Source organism: Carassius gibelio, chromosome B21 (assembly GCF_023724105.1).
Source record: "Carassius gibelio isolate Cgi1373 ecotype wild population from Czech Republic chromosome B21, carGib1.2-hapl.c, whole genome shotgun sequence".
NCBI lineage: Eukaryota > Metazoa > Chordata > Actinopteri > Cypriniformes > Cyprinidae > Carassius > Carassius gibelio.
The window spans coordinates 27,634,231-27,653,429 of NC_068416.1; the positions used below are offsets into that span (position 1 = coordinate 27,634,231).

Consider the following 19,199-nt stretch of genomic DNA (forward strand, 5'->3'; position numbering starts at 1 on the left):
GTCAGATCTTAAATCTGAGGTAGAAGAGGCAAACAGTGTCAGATCTTAAATCTGAGGTAGAAGAGGCAAACTGTCAGATCTTAAATCTTAAATCAAATAAATTTTAACTCTTAATGTGGGTGATGCACTCAAAATTAATTCTAAACTGAAATACTGATGTCGGCCCACTACAAAATCAGCTAATAATGTTAGAAACCATGAAAGTGACACCACAGTGGCAATTTAACAACTTTTTTTATTTAATACAATGCACTTTTTGAAAGGCACAAATCAAAGGAGCAGGAGTCAAAAAGTGCTTGTGAAATTAAAAAAAGAGGAGGGCAAACAGTGTCAGATCTTAAATCTGAGGTAGAAGAGGCAAACTGTCAGATCTTAAATCTGAGGTAGAAGAGGCAAACTGTCAAATCTTAAATCAGAGGTAGAAGAGGCAAACAGTGTCAGATCTTAAATCTGAGGTAGAAGAGGCAAACAGTGTCAGATCTTAAATCTGAGGTAGAAGAGGCAAACTGTGAGATCTTAAATCTGAGGTAGAAGAGGCAAACGGTGTCAGATCTTAAATCTGAGGTAGAAGAGGCAAACGGTGTCAGATCTTAAATCTGAGGTAGAAGAGGCAAACGGTGTCAGATCTTAAATCTGAGGTAGAAGAGGCAAACGGTGTCAGATCTTAAATCTGAGGTAGAAGAGGCAAACTGTCAGATCTTAAATCTGAGGTAGAAGAGGCAAACTGTCAGATCTTAAATCTGAGGTAGAAGAGGCAAACTGTCAGATCTTAAATCTGAGGTAGAACAGGCAAACAGTGTCAGATCTTAAATCTGAGGTAGAAGAGGCAAACTGTCAGATCTTAAATCTGAGGTAGAACAGGCAAACAGTGTCAGATCTTAAATCAGAGGTAGAACAGGCAAACAGTGTCAGATCTTAAATCTGAGGTAGAACAGGCAAACAGTGTCAGATCTTAAATCTGAGGTGGAAGAGGCAAACTGTCAGATCTTAAATCTGAGGTAGAAGAGGCAAACTGTCAGATCTTAAATCTGAGGTAGAAGAGGCAAACGGTGTCAGATCTTAAATCTGAGGTAGAAGAGGCAAACTGTCAGATCTTAAATCTGAGGTAGAAGAGGCAAACAGTGTCAGATCTTAAATCTGAGGTAGAAGAGGCAAACAGTGTCAGATCTTAAATCTGAGGTAGAAGAGGCAAACTGTCAGATCTTAAATCTGAGGTAGAAGAGGCAAACTGTCAAATCTTAAATCTGAGGTAGAACAGGCAAACTGTCAGATCTTAAATCTGAGGTAGAACAGGCAAACAGTGTCAGATCTTAAATCTGAGGTAGAAGAGGCAAACAGTGTCAGATCTTAAATCTGAGGTAGAAGAGGCAAACAGTGTCAGATCTTAAATCTGAGGTAGAAGAGGCAAACTGTCAGATCTTAAATCTGAGGTAGAAGAGGCAAACGGTGTCAGATCTTAAATCTGAGGTAGAAGAGGAAAACTGTCAGATCTTAAATCTGAGGTAGAAGAGGCAAACGGTGTCAGATCTTAAATCTGAGGTAGAAGAGGCAAACTGTCAGATCTTAAATCTGAGGTAGAAGAGGCAAACTGTCAGATCTTAAATCTGAGGTAGAACAGGCAAACAGTGTCAGATCTTAAATCTGAGGTAGAAGAGGCAAACTGTCAGATCTTAAATCTGAGGTAGAACAGGCAAACAGTGGCAGATCTTAAATCTGAGGTGGAAGAGGCAAACTGTCAGATCTTAAATCTGAGGTAGAAGAGGCAAACAGTGTCAGATCTTAAATCTGAGGTAGAAGAGGAAAACTGTCAGATCTTAAATCTGAGGTAGAAGAGGCAAACAGTGTCAGATCTTAAATCTGAGGTAGAAGAGGAAAACTGTCAGATCTTAAATCTGAGGTAGAAGAGGCAAACTGTGTCAGATCTTAAATCTGAGGTAGAACAGGCAAACAGTGTCAGATCTTAAATCTGAGGTAGAACAGGCAAATTATTACATTTGTAAAAAGGCTCCATCCTGAGTGATTCACTCATTAAACAAATCATTCTTCAGCATCAGTAGATGCCCTTTCAGTGGTTTGTTGTCCTCAAGACACATCACAACTGTTTGGATAAATGTGAATGTAAGTTCAAGATTCTTTGGGTACTGTAGGTCTAGTGCATAGACATACCCAAAGAGCAGGAGAAATGAGTCAGCCAGAGTCGTGGGACCACTCACAAGCATTTCATCCTCCACGACGATACAGATGCTCTCAGGGCTGAAGAGGGCCGCATCAATAGTGTCATCCGTGACGACTGTCAAGAGAGCCACCGGAGTGTCAGTGAGGTCTGGACAATCTGCTGACTATAAAACACAAATAATACATGAATGAGTTCAGATCCTCAAGGATACAAATCATGGTAATGATGTCTAGACATTACTGTCACTTTGCACTTAGACTGCAACTAAGCTACATGTTTAAACTATTTTCTTTACATAGGCTTATATCTTATGTTAGTTTCACACCTATCTGTTAGCATACTTTTTGTTTAGTGGAATGATTTACACTTACCTTTTCATTTATGTAATTTCTACACATCAGTTTGCAGAATAACAACTCAAGTAAAACAGGTCCTGGGGGATATTCCAGAAAGGACGTTCAACAAACTGAGCCTAACCGTGAACTCTTGAGTTAACTTACCCTGTGAAGTGAAACTGAGTTTTCAGTTCCAGAACAGCTGATCTGAGTTAGGTAAGTCGACTCGGAGTATGTTAACTCAGAGTTGAGCTCGTGACTGACGACTAGTAAAAACTCATCATCAATGGAGCTCCCGTACGGTGACATTTTCTGACTGCGGCCATAATAAAAATCACTGACAGAGTTTTAGATGCGCTCTTCTTTATATTTTGAATTTAACATCACTTAATTTTATATTAGCCTTTGAGGAAGTGGTTGAATGTTGTTCAATGTTTTATTTAAGGCTATTTTATTTAATTCAAATCAGTTGAAAATGAAATATAAAAACAGTCTCGCAATGGCTCCTCACTTTGTTTTTATTTCACATATTAAAGTAAAAGTTTATTTAGTGGATAATTTAACTTGTAGCTTTTATCACCAACAGATGCTGTTTAACACATCTTGTAACAATCCACTTACTCTTCATCAACAATTACAATAAGGGATTTTACAGTACGCTTCAAGGGCATAAGTTGGATCCATTTGTGACTGCAGATATCATTTTGATCAAATCAAAAAGAAAAACCAAAAAAAAAAAAAAAAAAAAAACACATCATACTTCATAAATTGCTTAAAGTGCGTGTATTGACCTCATTTCTCATCTTCTAAACACCCTTTTTCATTGTACCCCCACCTAACTTACATTGCACATAACCCCGTACCTTTAAAACAATTACAAATTACATTGCATAATCGACAAGGAAATTCAACACCATAATAGCCTTCAGAGTCCATTAGAACAATTCACCAAGTCCGTTTTTTCCAGTCCCTTCCAATTCAGACCACTTTAAAACACGTTCATTTTGCGGCCGTTTGACTCCACAGCGATTAGAAGCAGAACACAGCGGTTCACACATTTAAACCCCCGCTGCTTACCACACAGGCATTTTGCGACCGCGCAAATCACTCGTGGAAAATATCGTGCTCGGACCAAAAGTCCACCACCGGGCCCATCGTTCCGACTTCCGATTAAGTGAACGCAGGTCTTGCTTCGCCGGGCATAAGCGGAACTGTTTTTTTTTCCTCCTTCCCTCCGTTTTGCGTTCCCCTTATATACATCCGAGTCCACACATCATTAACATGTTCCACCTCATACTTTCTCCTCCGCATCACGTTATCGATCTTCATTCCCAGATCAGATATACACAGAGTAAATGAGACACAATATGCATACAAAATACATGACGATAAAAACAATAATAATCAAAAAACAAAACAAAAATCGTTCATGTATACAATAACATGCATGAAACAGACTCAGCTAATGGGCACCATTACAATCTGTGTCCTAACATCCTCCTGAGTAGATGAACATGAAGTGGTCTTCACCTCCACCACATGGAACAGAGGCAGAGCAGCTGTTCCTGGGTTAGGGTTTCTCTCTGGAATGGATAACTCTGTTTCCCTCATATCAGAGTTCACTCTGAGTTTTCACTAGCTTTCTGGAATACCCCCCTTGTTCTCCTAGAGTTCTTTGAGTGATGTCATGTGTTTAAGCTTCAATATGTATATATGTTTAGTGCTTCAGTTCAAGCTGATTGAATAGCTAAGCAAAGGGATTGATAGTTAGGCCAGTACACTTACATTACAGGTCCTGAAGAACTTGAAGGCATCTTCACGCAGGTACACAGGAAGAGCACGAAGGACGAGTGCCCGTCTTATATTTACATTACGTTGTTCCTAGATGTACAAAAAATATCCATTACAATAGTAATTACACAAATGCAGAGCAAACACTTTATCAAAGTGTTAAATAGCTCCATATTCTGGTGGTGGTCGTTGTTATAGATGGTAGATTTAGTATTTGAGTCATCATTTCTTCAGTAAAACATTTTTAAAATTAAAACTTTCTATTGTAAATACTTTAACTCAAAGGAAAAAACGTCAAATTGTAAATCAAATTTCACATAAACAGTAGTTATTTGGACTTCTTGAAATTGAAGCTGAAAAGGTATCTTTTTAAGGTTACTCTTTCTGATAGAAAACATCTTGTCAAGACGTCTATCTCCTATGAGATGACAATGTTGTGTTCATGGCATAATCACTTAACCTCACAATTCGAGTCGGGGCAATTAACACGATGGCTTCTTACAGTTGTCTGCAAACAATCTGTTAATAATCTGTTTCTGAATCATGCAAAGTTAAAAATTCACCTGAAGGTCATAAATCATCATGAGCCTGGCTAGCTCCTCCGCTATCTTGCCAGTCTTGGTGGCCTTGTCTCTGAACAAGGTAATGAGTTTAGGCGTGTGTCTGTCCAGCTCCTTGTAGAATTGATTGCGCAGGTTAACATTGTTGATTCGGTGGAACTCTGCAAACACCTGTACACGGACAGAATTACACAGAAATGCACAAAGATAAATTAGGAACAGAATTGTGAATGTATTTTAAAGAAGTTTTCTGTTGACAGGTAGCAAAACCAAGGGTAATTCTATTAGAGATGAGTCAGAACCAAGGTCAAAATAGAAAGTTAATTGTCATTCATTTAAAACAGGCAGTAAAATGTTATCTAAAGGAAATTAATCTAATAAACCTCTGTATACTTGGTTTACTGTGAATGGGAAAAATTTGTCACAGCATGATGTGTTGTCAACTTTTACATTTGCTTTTTGGGGAATTTATTGAAAATTTAGATTTTTAAAAACAGTCATTTAAATATTGGAAAAATCAATCATGTTCAAAGTGGAAATGCTAAAGAGTCATGTTGATTAATTGCTCTCAACAGGGAGAACCGTAAAATGATGTAGAAAGAATCTTTTTTTTTTTTTTTACCTGTGACTCCATAAGTAGGGCTGGCCATCTATCCACGACGTCTCTCACCCGTGGAGCTACAAGAGCTCCAACGATTTCTTGGCGACGAAGGGCATAGGTTGTGTTCATGAGCTTGCCTATGACTAAATGGTTTCTCTCAGTCTTTTCGACTTCATGTATGATTTCTTCTCTCATTGTTTCCAGAGTGGCTGGGGTTTGATCCTTTGGTAGGTTGATGATGTAGTTGACCTCAGCTTTTCGAGCTTTCTTTATATTTTGATGGGGGTGATCATTGTTGGGGTTGTTTCGGCTCCGCCTCCCTGTGTTGATGGCTACTTCTGCAACCCCAACTTGCCAGATTGTTATTGTAAGACGCAACCTTGTACCCTATGTGACGTTTCCATCCCAACTCTGCGTCTTCACCAGCCGTCATTCTGAGACATGGATGAGCTGTAATCAAAGCTTTAGCAGCAATTGCCAATTCCTTTTCATGTGGGTATGGTTTAAAACTGTAGATCATTTCTGCCATTTTTTTAAGGATTTCACTCTTCTGTGACCTCTTTAACTTCAGCAGTTTTCCTGATTCTTCATAAACACGATTTCCTCCTTCTAGTATATGCTCCATTCCATAATCAAAACCAGGAACAACAAAGTGATCAGGCCAACTCTTTTGGCGCTGTAACGCAGATACACATGGGAGTAAGTCTGTGTCAGAAGATGCAGTAGATGAGGTGTCACCTTCAGGCCTGATGACTCTCAATGTGCCCTTCTCTGGTAACTCCTGGATGTCCACAAGAAGACAAAGATCACCATCAAAGTCCGGATCCTCATAGTGCAGGCTAAAGTCCCCATCCAGTGTCGGCTTGAACCTCTCTTGCATTATTTCTTTCAGCTCCTCCACTGACTTTGGTCGCTCGAGTAGAGTAAGCTTCAAGGCGGTGTCTCGTGCAACATACACACGCAGCACATGCTTCTGGGCAGCAGCCATCTTTTGGTTCCTAAGACAAAAACACTGAAATTTTCATGGAGAGTGAAGGTGACACACATGTCTGGTCAACACAAATACAGGGACACCACTTGAACGAAGGGATGTATGGAAGCCCAGCTGCTGTAGTGGGGCAGTTAATACATGGAGCCACTGGTCCGCACAGCTCCAAGAGAATGTTGCAGTTTACCTGCTTCAACCAATCTTCAGTTCAATAATATGAAACGTTTGGGTGTCAGGAGCAATCGTCCATCAATGTTGTAAGCACAGAGAGGTGTTTTGTCATTTAGCTCTGATGGGGAGTGAACAGCCATATTGTTTGGGAAAAGTTCATAAGATCTCAGGTGTTCAATGTAGTGTGATGTGTGCTCTTGGCAAAGAAAGACAACACTACTATTAACCAGGAGAACCTGTTCAATTCTACAGTAATTAGGCAGTCCTCCCTCTTGTCCCACAGACAAAAACATTCCTACACCATAATCAGTTCCATCAATGCAGACCTTTGATGTGCTGTAAATAACATTGCTCGCTGTTATTTGTTCAATGTATGTCTTGGCATAATTTGGAAGCATTGATACCAGTACAGAAGAGACATTTGATGTCTGCTGGTGAGGTTTGAAGAATCCTGAGGCACTGAGATGGTATGCAACCATGTATAGATGCCTGTCTGCAAGTGTTTTCAACACATTTTTAAAGTTTTGTGTGTCGTGTACAACTCTCTTGAAAAAACTGTGTTTACCCTCAAACCTCATTGTCCACAAGTTTACAAGGGGCCCAAAGTGGCGTATAAGGTCAGGATAGTGTTCAATGTAGTGATGCTTAGGACGGAGTTTGAAATCAGGAAAGGCTTCTTTCAGCATCTCTCTATGATCCTGTATCTTGGACTGTAAATACTGGATGGACTCCTCTGTGAATTCTGAGCACAGCAATAACTCTACTACCTCTTTTAAGTCCATTAGCACAGTCCATGCTCCATCCTCTTCAGGAACTGCATTCCCAATAATCAAAGGGAGCAGTCTAAGCAATGTCGCATTTTCATGGCCATTACCACCTATGCTTTTCTTTACAGATAAGTTCTGTGGTATTTTATGAGGTGTGCTGGTATGGAAACGATAGAATTCTCTCATTCAAATATTCAAGGGTAAAGTATTTACGATGGATCATCTCACCGATACACAGGGCGAGCTCTACGGGCACAATGCCCTCAAAAAGATCGTGGAGGACATAAGGTGGAAAGCCTGTGACAGTATGAAAATGCTCAAGATACTGGCTCAGGACACAATCTGCCTGAACACCATTCTGACTCTGACTATCCCCATGCATTACAGCATGCACATCACTATTATGGCTGTCTTTTGTCCTAAGACTGAACTCGCCACTTGCAACTTCATGAGTCTGAAGTTTAGCTTGTGTTGCTGTGCAGAATCTGCAAAAATATTCTGCTCTAAAAGACTTTGAAAAGCCTGCCAAATCATGGGCTGCAAGATTGTCAGACACCACACACATGACTGTTCCTTGAAGTACCTTACCAATAGACTCAATGAATACCCCATCTTGTTCAAGGGTACAGAGGTCTCTCGACCATGTGCTTTTTCATAGCCAAATTTCTTTATGTCATCCACTTTACATAAAGCTGCAAGCTGTATTACATGCATGGCTGATCGGTATTTTATGGGAAGATCAGCAAGCGTCCAGTATACTGAACAGATTTTGTGTATTTTGCGTGATGTTCCAAGTGGATTGGCGATTTCCAAATCATCAATGTACAAAATGAGTGTTATCTTTAACTCATCTGAAGACAAGAATGTGTTCTCTTTGAAGTACAAACCATCTTGGTGGCTTTCATAATGAGTGTTTAGTGCCACTTTTGTTTCTTTAATTTTGTCCAGAATATCTGTATGATTGAAGATTTTTTGTATCATCTCAAGAATGGGAACATACACTGCGGTGTGTCCTGGCTGTAGCAGATACTGTACAGGCTTTACCACAGGGTAATTATGTTCGATGAAGGTTTTCCTTCTCTTAGTTGAGGATAACTGCTTCCCCTTAGCTGTGGCACTGACAATAACATTACTGTCCATAACAGTACTGACAACCTCATTTAGAAGTGTTTCACTGACAGTGATGTCATGATTCTGTAAGACCTCTCTAATGTCATGTTTGAGTATCGGTTGGGACAAGGAAAATATTTGAGTCAATTGTTCCACTATTTCCTGAGATGCCATGTCAGATACATGAAGAATAGATTGCATCTTCAAGAATAATGATGCCAAATTATGGTTCAACTGAGCTCTTAAAGTGTCTGTGTCACACTGACTGTTTACCTCATAGAGATCAAATGTGTCCACAGACCCTGCACTGTGACTTTCAGCAGGTTCCCCAAGACTTTCTGCTGCAACTACAACTAAGGCACTAGCACTGTCTGCCAATACAACACATTCACCAAAGTCTGAATCACCACCATGTTTTCTACTTTTGTGTGCATTAAACGCCGAGTAGCTATTCGTTCTGTAATTACAGTTCTTGAATGGGCATGCTACCATCTCATGACTTCGTAAATGACTTCTCAAGTGACCAAATAGAATTTCCTCAATAAAGGGCTGCTTGAAGTTACACAAAGGACACGTAAAAAAAACACACACTCCTTCAGTTGCATCTACTCTACATGAATCCTTATGAGATCTTGACAGATGAGCTTTCATCGCTTCAAATGATGGAAAAGTACAAATGCAACTGTCATAGAGACATGGCAGGGAGGACACTCTTGAATATTGGCTATGCAGTAAAGTATAGTGCCAAAATAATTGTCCCCGGGTATTTGCAGTTGCAGAACACAACTTGCACTTCCACTCCATTGGGCCAACTTCAGCCTGCAATTTCAATATTTTAAATTAAAGTCCAAACCATTTCAGCCCTGGTTTGCACTTTTGGCTATTCCTTTTTTTTAAGTTAAAATGTGCAACTTCTAACAACTTCTAAAATTACAATTACTTGGATTTGTAATTATTTTATATATAATATATATATATTAAAAAAAATGTTAGAGTTACTTACCAAATCAGGGCTGATGATAAGACAGCGCTTAAGAAAATGAGAGCATAATAACTGAGGTGGTGGTGGTTTGAAGCGGGGGGATAAAAGTACGCATTCCAAACAGATATAAACAATTAAAAACAAATTAAACTGTGTTCCACATCCACATGGGCTTGCCAAAACTTCACCCGCATCAAGGCAAATTCAAGATGGCTGACTCAGCTTTCCTGAGGGAGCGATAAGACCCACCCACCAATACATCATGACGTCGATAACGTCATGACGCTACTACATGGTTCCTAAACTTTTTGAGCGTTCCACACAAATTCACTCTAAAATACTGAGCCCTATTCAATTAAAGTGACACAAATCTCAACAGAGCTCAAAACTTTATAGTTTGGTCAACTGCATAACGACATTTGACTGTTATGACCTTATTAGTTATGAGCTAGTACAACTGTTTGGGATTACAGTGTATGTTAAAGTATCATGTTAAAGAATCTGACCTGTGATGAAAGGAGATGTAGAAATATCCAGAATATGAATATGAGAAATAAAGATGCACAGTGAAGATCTCATGCAGCAGAGTTTCGTCAAGATGCTAGAAGCATTAGTGTGTCGTCACTCGTCAGTCAGTGCTTTGCTAGAAAGACTCCGCCCCCTTCAATGTGTTCTGGGTTTTGAAAAAGTGTTCAGTGCAGGATAGTCTGAAAAGAGGAAATGAGAAATAGTTGTTGTCAGACTAAGTCAGACACACACACACACACACACACACGCACGCACGCATACACACACACACACACACACACACACACACACACACACACACACACAAACAGATTAGATAACACACTTTTTTTCTCATGAATATGTTTGCAGCCATACTGCAATAATAATAGTAATAATAAAACACAAACACATATTGAAATGCTTTTTAAAATGTACAAAAATACACCAAAAGTTTGAATTTGAAGCATTATCATGATAAATTCATGAATGTGAGATATGTGTACTTCTTTTGAGCCTTTGATTTATTAATTGTAAGATTTCTTTGCACAGTAAGTCTGTGCTGTATATTCTAGATCTCTTTGGCCTTTGCCTCATAAAGACCTCATAAAGTTTATTAATCCAATGCTCCATTGTTAGGTTCATATCTACAGCTAAACAAGGATTTATCAGACTAGAAATCACAAATATCATATTAAATTATTTATTAATTTATTAATATTTAGATTATTTCGTCGTGTTCACAGTCAATACATCTGGATCCTGTCCATCATCCAGATCTAGATCTGCAGAAATATTGAATCTGGAGAATGTCTTATGAGAGAAGTGATTGATGATTGTCAAAAATATCTGCCAACATTTGCTCTTTCACCTCCCCTTAAACTGTACAAGTACAAGTATGGCATTAAAACAAACATCTAACAGAAAGAATATAGTGATGTTGCTCAGAGGTCTGTTCTCTGATACTCACATACTTTCACAATGATATGTTGTCACTGCAGCAGGTCTCTCCCACATTCTTACAACTGAGAGAAAGAAAGCAGTTTGTTACTGGTTACATGTACAGCAAAACACCAGCCTGGTGGGTGTTGTCGGAGCAGAAGTAATTGCATTATGAGTGTGGTTGTGGTTTGACCATTTTATAAAGTCTATGGGTTTGACACAAGATAATTTGTTGGGGCTTGAAAGAGCTGTAGTGGTTTTTTTTGTCAGATCTCTGTGTGTAAGGGTCAAAGCAGGAAAACCATACTGGATGCCCTTGATCTTCTGCTCTTAGACAGCACTGCATCACATACAGGAACAATACTGTAATGAAGATCACAACATGGGCTCAGGAATACTTCCAGAAAACATTGTCGGTGAACACAATCCACCGTGCCATTCGCAGTTACCGGCTAAATCTCTATAGCTCAAAAAACCATATCTAAATATGATCCAGAAGAAAAGGTGTTTTCTCTGGACCAAGACTCATTTAAAATGGACTGTGACAGAGAGGAAAACTGTTCTGTGGTCAGACGAATCAAAATTGTAAGTTATTTTTGGAAAACTGGGATGCCGTGTCATCCGGACTAAAGAGGACAAGGACAACCCAAGTTGTTATCGTTGCTCAGTTCAGAAGCTGCATCTCTGATGGTATGGGTTTGCATGAGTGTGTGTGGCATAGGCAGCTTACACATCTGGAAAGATGAGCACCATCAATGCTGAAAGATATATCCATGTTCTAGAACAACATATGCTCCAATCCAGACATCGTCTCTTTCAGGGAAGACCTTGCATTTTCCAACATGACAATGCCAGACCACATAGAGCATCAATTACAACATCATGGCTGTGTAGACGAAGGATCGGGGTACTGAAATCCGGGTATGATGCTTCACCCATAGAAAACATTTGGTGCATCATAAATAGGAAGATGTGACAAAGAAGATCTAAGACAGTTCAGCAACTAAAAGCCTGTATTAGACAAGAATGGGACAACATTCCTATTCCTAAACTTGAGCAGCTTGTCTCCTCAGTCCCCAGACGTTTGCAGACTGTTATAAAAAGAAGAGGGGATGCCACACAGTGGTAAACATGGCCTTGTCCAACCTTTTTGAGATGCGTTGATGCCATGAAATATAAAATCAACTTATTTTCCCATTAAAATTTTCTCAGTTTAAACATTTGATGAGTCATCTATGTTGTATTCTGAATAAAATATTGAAGTTTGAAACTTCCACATCATTGCATTGTTTTTATTCACAATTTGTACAGTGTCCCAACTTTTTTGAACTCAGGTTTGTAAGTACAAAGGGACAGAGTAATAGGCTTTTGGTGTTTGATGAATAATTTATTTATTAGTTCTTATAATTAATCTACGGAACTATAATAATCTTTAAATACATACAAATCTGAAGGCTGATCAAAATGAACGTTGCTCCTGGAAATCACTACATTTTCTGATTTCATCTGATTTTCTTCTATCTGAATGCTAATGTAGATGAGATGTTCAGAGCTATAATGCATCACTGTCTGTGACTCAATCACTTCAGACTGAAGCATCTCAGAGAAACATGCTCTGATTTACTCTGAAAGTCATCGTGTGGGAGTTAGATCGTGAAAACTGAAGCGTACATCAATGTACAAATGAACACCAGTTGTGTTATACTGAAATGGTGAAATGTATTTGTTTGATTTTCCTTCTAAATAATCAGTAAGTTGATTAGTTTTTCAGTGTGAGACATCAGGAGTTTGTGTAGCTGCTGGTCAACAGCTAAAACATTTGCAATATTTCTATGAAAATGATAAATGAATCATCAGTGTGTTTGTCCAGTTTAAGCTCTGTAATAGTTATTGTTTAATGTTGGTGAAAGCTTCATTTATAAAAGTACCATATTTTGACTTTATGACTCCTCTCTCTGTGTGTTTGGGTTGTGAATGATCTGCTGATGTCATCAGTTTCAGGTTACTCATGCCATGCTGCTCAAAACATCACTCTTCTCTGGATTTACCACAGGATCTTTAAACAAGCAACAAATCTGTGTGTGTATATATATATATATATATATATATATATATATATATATATATATGTGTGTGTGTGTGTGTGTGTGTGTGTGTGTGTGTGTGTGTGCGTGTGTGTGTGTGTGTGTTAAAAAATTGTTTTCTGTCTAGAAAACATTAATTTCTGTTTCTTTCAGCTGAAACTCATTTTTATTTTCACTTTTAAGCATCTACTGTTTCTGTCATGTACTGTTAGGTGATCTTCATTTAGTTTGTTGCCGAAAATTCATTTTAAATGGATTGCAATACAGATTAACAAAGAAAAAACATATTAATGTATTTCATTTGAATGACAAAATGCATCTCCAGGACTCTATTTAGCCTTGTTGTGCATCTCCTGCATCCACTTTTAGCATAATTCAGTTTTCAGTGCTGTTACAGTAAATTGTACATAGTTTTAATCTCTCTTTAATATATATATGCATATATGTTACAGCAAACATCAAGTAGACTTTGCAATTAAAATGTTACATTTGGTTCTCATCTCATGATATAGATTCTGATGTTTCTCATTTGTTTCACCAAAAAAAAAAAAAAAAAAAAAAAGTAGCTTGAAGAGAAGCGTCTGCTAAATGATTGAAATGTAATTGAATAGATGCTGTCAGGAGCTGCAGAAGAGACTTTAATGTTCTGTGCTTTTATAAAAGAGAAACAAGATCAGTTAATAAAGTCACACATGCTCTTATTACTGAAACTGATGGACTTTATTTATATCTTACATCATGTCTTATCTTCTGTAATTGATGAGAGCAGCTCTTCACAGCTGTGTGTGGATCAGAGACTGGGAATAAAAGTAAGTTATTAAATATTAACATTTTGGGTTGGGTTAAAGCAGCTACAAAACACCATTTTAATTCATTGTCAAAAATATAGAAATCTTAAGAGGGAATAAAACACACATCTGATATCTTTATCAGTTAGATACATGCACTGATGAAGAACATCAGGAGCTCACAAGGACCTAGAAATTCATATAATAATGTTCAGTTAAATGTAATAATGTTCTGCTTACACAGTGGTCTTATATCACTGCAGCTTCTCCATCTGATGCATTAACTGTGTTCACATTCAAAATCATTCCAGTAAAAAGCTAATTTTTTCCCCTTTACTGTTTACTGCAGCAGGTACAGTAGAAACATGGTATGATAGAACAGAAAAGGTTTTACAGTATTGCTTACAGTGAACAAAATATCCACAAAACTCATAAGACCAATCTAAAAAATAAAATTAAATAAAAAAACAAAAAAATACAGCAAAAAGCCCAGATAAAAAGGCATTGAGAGGTGTTAGATCTTCAGTGTTAGGCCACATGTTTTCATCAACATCACATCTGATATTATCCAAGGCGATGCACCTGGGACAAAACCCCTTGTTATGTTACCTTTGGCAATCATGAACTGTGATGTCCCTGCAGCCAGCATCCATGGCTTCAAGGAGGGACATCTGGTCATGTGGCTGATGGTCATAAACCTTCCACCTCCATGCAGAAAATAAGAAAGGTGAATGGGCTAGTTGCATATCTCCGCCATCTTGGATTTCCAGTCTTGCGAGTGTGTGCAAAGACACTTCTGGTTGTGCTAAACGTCAGTGCAGAGAACCGGAGAAATCCAAATATTACCTTTTATATTTTTACAGGATTTATAATATGACTTCAAATGCAATAAGATATACACTGCTATTATTACTATACTATAAATGTTAACTAAGCCAGTGGATTTGAAACTTGCATATGTTTGAGTCCGGTGAATGAATTAAATGCACTAATGTTCCCTACTGTACACACAGCTACATAATGTATTTTTTTACCTTACCAATTATGTAAATGTTCAAATTACTTATTTCTCGAAAATGTTTGTATTACATAGATTTTTTAAAATGAAATATTTACCACGTGTGTAACGTTTGATCAGGCTCCAGTCCACCAGAGGGAGCCTTCACCTGAATATTGAACTCTGCCATTTCCTGTTCCTGCCACATAATTTCCTGTCTTATTTCCTGTCACCCTGTATATAAGTCATTTGTTTGCACTGCCATTTTGCGAAGTATTGCCAGTTCACTGCCTTACTAAGCGTTATTTCACTGTTCCATTGTTGATACTTGTTATGATCTTTGCTTTTGCTCTTTTGACTCACGTTTTTGGATTACTGTTTTGGATTTGTCTGCCAGTGGATTGTTTTGCCTGTGTTTTGACCCAAGCCTGTGACCTGACCATGAGTTGTGAATATTGTTTGGATTTTATGCTCAGATCCTATAATAAAGACCCGCTTATGGAATCCACTCAGCCTAAATCCTCCTTACAGAATACTTCGCCTGGTGCGGATCCAGCGGAAGTCTCTCAACTCCATTCTATCATCGAGTATCAAAAGGATCTGCTGAACGGTTTTCAACACCAGTTGTTGATGCTACAAGCCACCAATGAGCATTTGACACAGTACATTCGGTCTCTCCCTGCCCCACGACCTGACCCAGTAAGATTTGCGTTACCTGATAAGTTTGATGGCTCTTTTGACAACAGTACTGGTTTCCTACGACAGTGTTCTATCTGTTTCTCTAACCAACCTGAAACTTATCACCAAGACCATACAAAGTGTTCATTTATCATGACCTTGCTTACCGGGAAAGCATTAGAGTGGGCTACTGCTGTTTGGGATCATGATACACATATCCAGCAGTCTAGTTATTTCACGCAATTGATTCGTGATGTCTTCCAATATCCTGCTGGGGGCATGGATGCAGCAACTCAACTAACTCAGTTACGCCAAGACAACAGGCCAGCTTCTGACTATGCTATCCAGTTTCGCACTCTCGCAGCACAAAGTGGGTTTAATGATGTTGCTTTGAAGCACATCTTTCGTTCAAGTCTGTCTGCTAAATTACAAGCGGAATTACTATGTAAAGATGACTCCCTCGACTTCTCCCAGTTTGTTACCCTTGCTATCAAGATTGACAATCTTTTACGAACTCAACCAAGTCCCAAGTCTAATTTCGCTTATGTGCCTACTATTACTGCGCAAACACCATGTCAGTCTGTTCCCTCTGAAGCCATGCAAATTGGACAAACTCACTTAACACCTGATGAGCGGAGAAGAAGATTACTCAATCAACTCTGTTTCTACTGTGGTGAATCAGGACATCGCTGTTCCAACTGTCCTGTTAAACCTGCTGCAAACCCCTATTCAAGTTATCGAGAGAGTCACATGTTGAATACTTTACAATTCAGTTTATGCTTGTCACTTCCCATCATTTTGTCAGTTGTTAATGAAAACCATCATTTTTCAGCGTTAATAGATTCTGGAGCTGCTGCTAATGTGATTCATCAAGATTTAGTTAAGCAGTTGAACATTCCTACAATCAAATGTGAGCCACCTATTGTTGTTACTGCCGTTGATGATGGTCCTGTCGGTAAAGGTCATATCACTCATCAAACACTTCCCATAGAACTTAGAGTTGGCCTGTTTCACATGGAAGAAATCACTCTATATGTTATATCATCACCACGAAACCCAGTTATCCTAGGATATCCTTGGTTGTCTATGCAAGAACCACAGTTTTCCTGGAGGGAGAAGGAGTTGGTCAGTTGGTCACCTCATTGTCACTCTCACTGTCTAGAGCTTCCCACCAAGCTTCCAGTCTGCACGACTCATCTAGCCAAGAATCCAACTTCACTACCCACTAATGTCCCTACTGAGTATGCTGACTTAGCCGAGGTGTTTAGCAAAGACAAGGCCACCAAGTTGCATCCTCATCGCCCCTGGGACTGAGCCATTGAACTCCTTCCTAACACCTCTCCACCTAAGAGTCGTGTTTATCCGCTGTCTATTCCTGAAACCAAGGCCATGGAAGAATACATTGAAGAGGCCTTATCTTATGGGTTTATTAGGCCATCCACCTCTCCCGCTGCATCTGGGTTATTTTTTGTTGACAAGAAAGATGGTGGTTTAAGACCTTGTATTGACTATCGAGCACTCAACGCTATCACTGTTAAGAATCGCCATCCTTTGCCTCTTATCCCTTCTTCTCTGGAGCAATTACGTGAGGCCAGCTATTTTACAAAATTGGATCTCAGATCTGCCTACAATCTCATCAGAATCCGTGAGGGTGATGAATGGAAAACAGCTTTTCTTACCAGCAGGGGGCACTACGAGTATTTGGTTATGCCATTTGGGTTGGCCAATGCACCTTCAATCTTCCAGTCCTTCGTTAATGAAGTTTTCAAGGATCTCTTGAATCAGTATGTGATTGTCTACATAGACGATATCTTGATCTACTCTTGCTCCATGGAGTATTATATCTCTCATGTAGGAACTGTGTTGTCACGCCTACTCCAGAATGGTCTTTTTGTCAAGGCGGAAAAGTGTGAGTTTCATGTTACATCAGTTAAGTTCCTGGGATACAATATTAGCCATTCAGGAGTTGAGATGGATGACATCAAAGTAAAAGCTGTCACGGACTGGCCCACACCCAGCACTGTTAAGGAGTTACAACGATTTCTAGGATTTGCAAACTTCTACCGTAGATTCATCCGTGATTTCAGTACCATAGCTGGACCTGTCACCTCACTACTTAAAGGAAAACCCAAGAAGTTAATATGGACAGAGGCAGCTACTTCAGCAATCAATAAGCTCAAGTCCAGTTTCACCACAGCTCCCATTTTTAAGCATCCAGATCCTAAACTTCCCTTCATCGTCGAGGTTGATGCCTCCGACTGTGGAATCGGTGCTGTCCTCTCTCAGCGTCATGGAACACCCGGCAACTTACACCCTTGTGCATTCTTCTCAAGAAAGTTAACTCCAGCCGAAAGAAATTACGATATTGGTAACAAGGAATTATTATCCATCAAGGCCACTCTTGAAGAATGGAGACACTGGCTAGAAGGCGCCCTTCATCCCTTTCAGGTCATTACAGACCACAAAAACCTAGAATATATCAAGAATGCCAAGCGTTTGAATCCTCGTCAGGCAAGATGGGCACTCTTTTTCACTCGGTTCAATTTCGCAGTCACATACCGTCCAGGGAGCAAAAATAGTAAGGCTGATGCATTGTCACGTATCTATTACTCTGCCAATTCACAGATGAGACCAGAAACCATCTTACCACCATCCATCATCATCGCACCCATCCAGTGGGACATTATGGAAGAGATTCAACATGCCCAACACGAAGAGCCATCCCCTCCAGAGTGCCCAAGTGGGAGAATCTATGTTCCAACCAGTCTGCATAACAGAACCATTCAATTGGTTCACACATCCCCTACTTCTGGACACCCTGGAATTAATCGCACCACTGCTTTGGTCAGAAATTATTTTTGGTGGCACACATTATCTGCAGATGTCAGTAACTATGTATGTGCTTGTCAGATCTGTGCTCAGTCACGAACACCTCGACAATTTCCTGCAGGACTTCTAGAACCGCTACCAATTCCCCAACGGCCCTGGTCACACCTGTCTATTGACTTTGTCACTGATCTGCCTAACTCTCAAGGATTCACCACCATTATGGTCTCCATTGACCGCTTCTCTAAGTCTTGTCGTCTCATTCCATTGAAAGGAATACCCACTGCCATGGAAACTGCCCAAGTCTTGTTCAATCAAGTATTTAGGATTTACGGACTACCAGATGATATTGTGACTGATCGTGGGCCACAGTTCACATCCCGTGTTTGAAGTGAAGTGAAGTGAAGTGACATTCAGCCAAGTATGGTGACCCATACTCAGAATTTGTGCTCTGCATTTAACCCATCTGAAATGCACACACACAGAGCAGTGAACACACACACACTGTGAGCACACACCCGGAGCAGTGGGCAGCCATTTATGCTGCGGCGCCCGGGGAGCAGTTGGGGGTTCGATGCCTTGCTCAAGGACACCTAAGTCATGGTATTGAAGGTGGACAGAGAGCTGTTCATGCACTCCCCCCACCCACAATTCCGTCCGGCCCGAGACTAGAACTCACAACCCTTCAATTGGGAGTCCAACCCTCTAACCATTAGGCCACGACTTCCCCAAAGTCGTTTGGAGAGCTTTTTTGCAAACATTTAAACATCAACGTCAGTCTCACATCTGGCTATCATCCTCAAGCTAATGGTCAAGTAGAGCGTCTTAATCAGGAGATTGGAAGATACCTGAGATCATACTGTAGCCATGAACAGGAGAAATGGAGCATATTCCTC

At 39.6% G+C, this 19,199-nt stretch overlaps 2 protein-coding genes across 2 annotated transcripts in view; both read right to left on the reverse strand.

The window, feature by feature from the left end:
- The window catches only part of LOC127986304 (apolipoprotein L3-like), a 540,496-nt gene that overhangs the window by 72,276 nt on the left and 449,021 nt on the right, over positions 1-19,199 (reverse strand). The window lies entirely within an intron of this gene.
- Positions 2,022-6,451, reverse strand: LOC127985893 (uncharacterized). Its single transcript, XM_052588097.1, has 5 exons — positions 6,202-6,451; positions 5,485-5,801; positions 4,866-5,033; positions 4,297-4,392; positions 2,022-2,339 (listed from the first exon to the last, which is right to left on the reverse strand). Exons 1-5 carry the CDS (start codon positions 6,449-6,451, stop codon positions 2,022-2,024), a joined length of 1,149 nt encoding a protein of 382 aa, XP_052444057.1.

Coding starts and splice junctions, on each gene's coding strand:
- LOC127985893 (XM_052588097.1), bottom strand. CDS start 6,451: ATGGCTGCTGCCCAGAAGCATGTGCTGCGTGTGTATGTTGCACGAGAC. Junction 5,034..5,484: donor CCCTACTTATGGAGTCACAG/GTAAAAAAAAAA, acceptor GTCCGTGTACAG/GTGTTTGCAGAGTTCCACCG. Junction 2,340..4,296: donor AGTTCTTCAGGACCTGTAAT/GTAAGTGTACTG, acceptor TGTGTTTTATAG/TCAGCAGATTGTCCAGACCT.